Source organism: Xenopus laevis, chromosome 9_10L (genome assembly GCF_017654675.1).
Source record: "Xenopus laevis strain J_2021 chromosome 9_10L, Xenopus_laevis_v10.1, whole genome shotgun sequence".
Classification (NCBI taxonomy): Eukaryota; Metazoa; Chordata; class Amphibia; order Anura; family Pipidae; genus Xenopus; species Xenopus laevis.
In genome coordinates, this window is record NC_054387.1 from 57,882,718 (window position 1) to 57,885,442 (window position 2,725).

The 2,725-nt window shown below is 44.5% G+C and overlaps 1 protein-coding gene across 3 annotated transcripts; it reads right to left on the reverse strand.

Moving 5' to 3' along the window:
- Positions 1-2,724, reverse strand: tmem177.L (transmembrane protein 177 L homeolog). 3 transcript variants are annotated; one of them, XM_018235646.2, is made up of 2 exons: positions 2,575-2,724; positions 1-1,498 (listed from the first exon to the last, which is right to left on the reverse strand). In XM_018235646.2, the coding sequence occupies exon 2, from the start codon at positions 1,486-1,488 to the stop codon at positions 556-558; it is 933 nt and encodes a 310-aa protein (XP_018091135.1). In that variant the 5' UTR covers positions 1,489-1,498; positions 2,575-2,724; the 3' UTR covers positions 1-555. The 3 variants fall into 3 exon arrangements, with proteins under 3 accessions (XP_018091135.1, XP_018091129.1, XP_018091130.1); XM_018235640.2 differs by lacking the exon at positions 2,575-2,724 and adding an exon at positions 2,269-2,557; XM_018235641.2 differs by lacking the exon at positions 2,575-2,724 and adding an exon at positions 1,917-2,217.
- Between the last annotated feature and the right edge of the window lies 1 nt (position 2,725).

Below are 2,725 nucleotides of genomic sequence, written 5' to 3' on the forward strand. Positions count from 1 at the left end.
TTTATTTTGAAAATAACTTTTATTATACAGCTTTTTATGTCTGGGGCGCAGGCCCCCTTTAAGTATTTTGTAAAGGCCTTTCTTGCTAACTAAAGCAAGGATACTCATACTTTAAAAATAAACTCTTAACACAGAACAAGCATTCTGACAGTCGACATGGTAATCTGGTGATTGGAGAGCAGTCTACAGATAAGATTTAACTGGTTGCTCAAACATGGAACATTATGGCAGCTCACAGTCATATAAATATATACAAATATAAACATACAGAAGGATTCAGTGTAATCTAAAACAAATCTATTTTGCCAAATGAAATTTAAAGGGAATATAGACATCTTTTATTGAAAATGTATACTTTTCCATTAACTGTCAAAAATGGCCAAGAGACAATACCAATCAATACCAATCATGATTTTGGTCACATCTGAAAATGCAGAGGTATAGTTTTCCTCAAATTGTATGCAGTAGTCACATAGAGACTGAAATTATAACAAATGATTTCCCTAAAGTCTCCAGTCCTGAATACTGAACATCAGCTGTACCTTGCCAAACACTTCATTCCATCTGTAGCAAAGCATTCTTGATGCGGTCTCTCCGGGATGTGTATGGGGCATTTTTCAGGCGTAGGTAATCATTTGGAAATAAATTGCCGCTAGGAGAGTACATGGTCTCCCCCTGTTTTCCCATGAGAGTCCGCAGAATCCTATTTTGTGCCAGTATTTTCTCATAAAACTCTATCCCTCCCGTGGCGTAGGATTTGGACACAGCAGCCACCTTGCGGTCAGACTGGTAATCCAACCACTGACTGACTGCATCAGAGCACAGGAAATAACCAGCAAATCCTAACACAACAACGGCCATGTTGTACACCCCCCTCAGTAATATAGGTCCAGAATACAGACCAAGCAGCTGTTTAATTGCCACGCTAGAGAGACAGATTCCAGAAAGGCAGACAGGGGCCACAGATGCTTGTATAATAGGGCTGTTACCCTGTGCATAAAATACTTCTCGAGCCAGAGAAAACTTCTGAGCATCAAGGGATAAGTTCAAGGCCTGTCTCAGATGGGTGCCAGCATCACTGCTCCAATCCACCTCCTTCCCATTAATCAAAAGAACCCGGTCCGCAATTCCAACCCCGTCCTGTTCTGTGTCATTATAATTGAAAGGAATGCCAATTAAACAGCCACTGGGAAGCCAGGGGATACCAGCACTTACAGGGTGAAAGCCAAAGGCTGAAAATGGAACATAACTTGAAGTCACCCCCATGTGAGTCTCTTCAAGGACTTCCTGAAAAAGGCCCTGTAGTTTGGCTGTAAGCTGAACAGGTTCTCCTTTTGACCAGCCTTGATAGAGTTTTCTGAAGGTCTGCTCGGGGGCAACATGGTACGAGATATTGGCAGCAAAGAGGCCAACAGATGATACAGCGAGCAGCGTCCCACGATACTTCTGCGTGAATGACAGGAAGCGCCACAAGAAAGGACTCGACATGTTTTGGCACCTGATAACCAGAAAATTATTATTGGAATATACACACTACCTTTTAGAATAGTATCAGTGATGCAGAGAAGTAATCTTAGGGCGGGTCAAACATTGGTGCCATCAAGAAATGACAGCAGAAATTTCAACAGAATAGTGATAATGATCCACTACTCTATAAATATATATGGCGCGCCTGCAGTTCAGTTAATCTATATAATGCCAGACTATTCAGTATCAATATAAAGGAAAACAGGCCTCTTGTAGTAATGAAAGAGTTTGTGAATGTGTAATAATATAGTGCAATACGTCTGGATATAACAGTACAGCTGCTGCTGTAATTCATGCATCACCCCATCAATCTGGGTAATTCCCTCTCTATACAGAGCAATAACTACCTGTCCTGTGATTATCCTCCCAGCTGTATCATTAAATATTACCTGTACAGTGGGAGGGGAGTGGGGTGGAACTATAGGAGTAACACACAGGGCCGGAGCTAGGAGTAGGCACAAGAGGCACGTGACTAGGGCGCAAAGCTTGGGGGCGCCAGGCACTTCCCTAATATCCAGCCTACCCCTAGTCCGGCAAGTGTTACCACATTGAAAATTGGGTGCGCTCTGTTTAGTCGAAGACAGCGCCCTCGGTTGCGCACGGTTACGCACAATTGCGCACGCGCGTCCTCGGTTACGCAAGAAAACGCACGCGCGTCCTCGGTTACGCACGATTGCGCACGCGCGGCCCGGCACTGGTAACAGTTGTATTACATGATGCAAATACAGAGTAGACACTTACTGCAAGCAATAATAACACCAACAACTATAAAACTAAATTCCATCAGTTTATCTATGGGGGGTACAGTGAGTTATGCCATTACACACTCTCCCATTCATACAATGACATGTCCCTCTCACAGACACACTCACATACACTGCTGCACTCTCCTCACCCATGACCTTCACACCCATTCATAGTGGCGCTTAGTAAGGCAGTGACCCAGGCCCTATACTCCCATTCACACACAGTGACCCCCTCCTCGCGAGAACTCAACTTTCACCTCACTCACTAACCCCACTCACGCTTCCTTGCCTTCTTACTGACCTGCGGAACCGGCACACATGCGTGTCACTTGAAGCCTTAGACGTTGCGTTCCACAGACTCAAACGCACGGTCACGTGTCCCTTCCGTAGTGCACAATGCGTTATAGCGACAAACGTGGCATGATGTTGTGTTGGGACTAGATATAACTCTT

What these genes read in the sequence shown, in the direction of transcription:
- tmem177.L (XM_018235646.2), bottom strand. Translation starts at nt 1,488, where the DNA reads ATGTCGAGTCCTTTCTTGTGGCGCTTCCTGTCATTCACGCAGAAGTAT.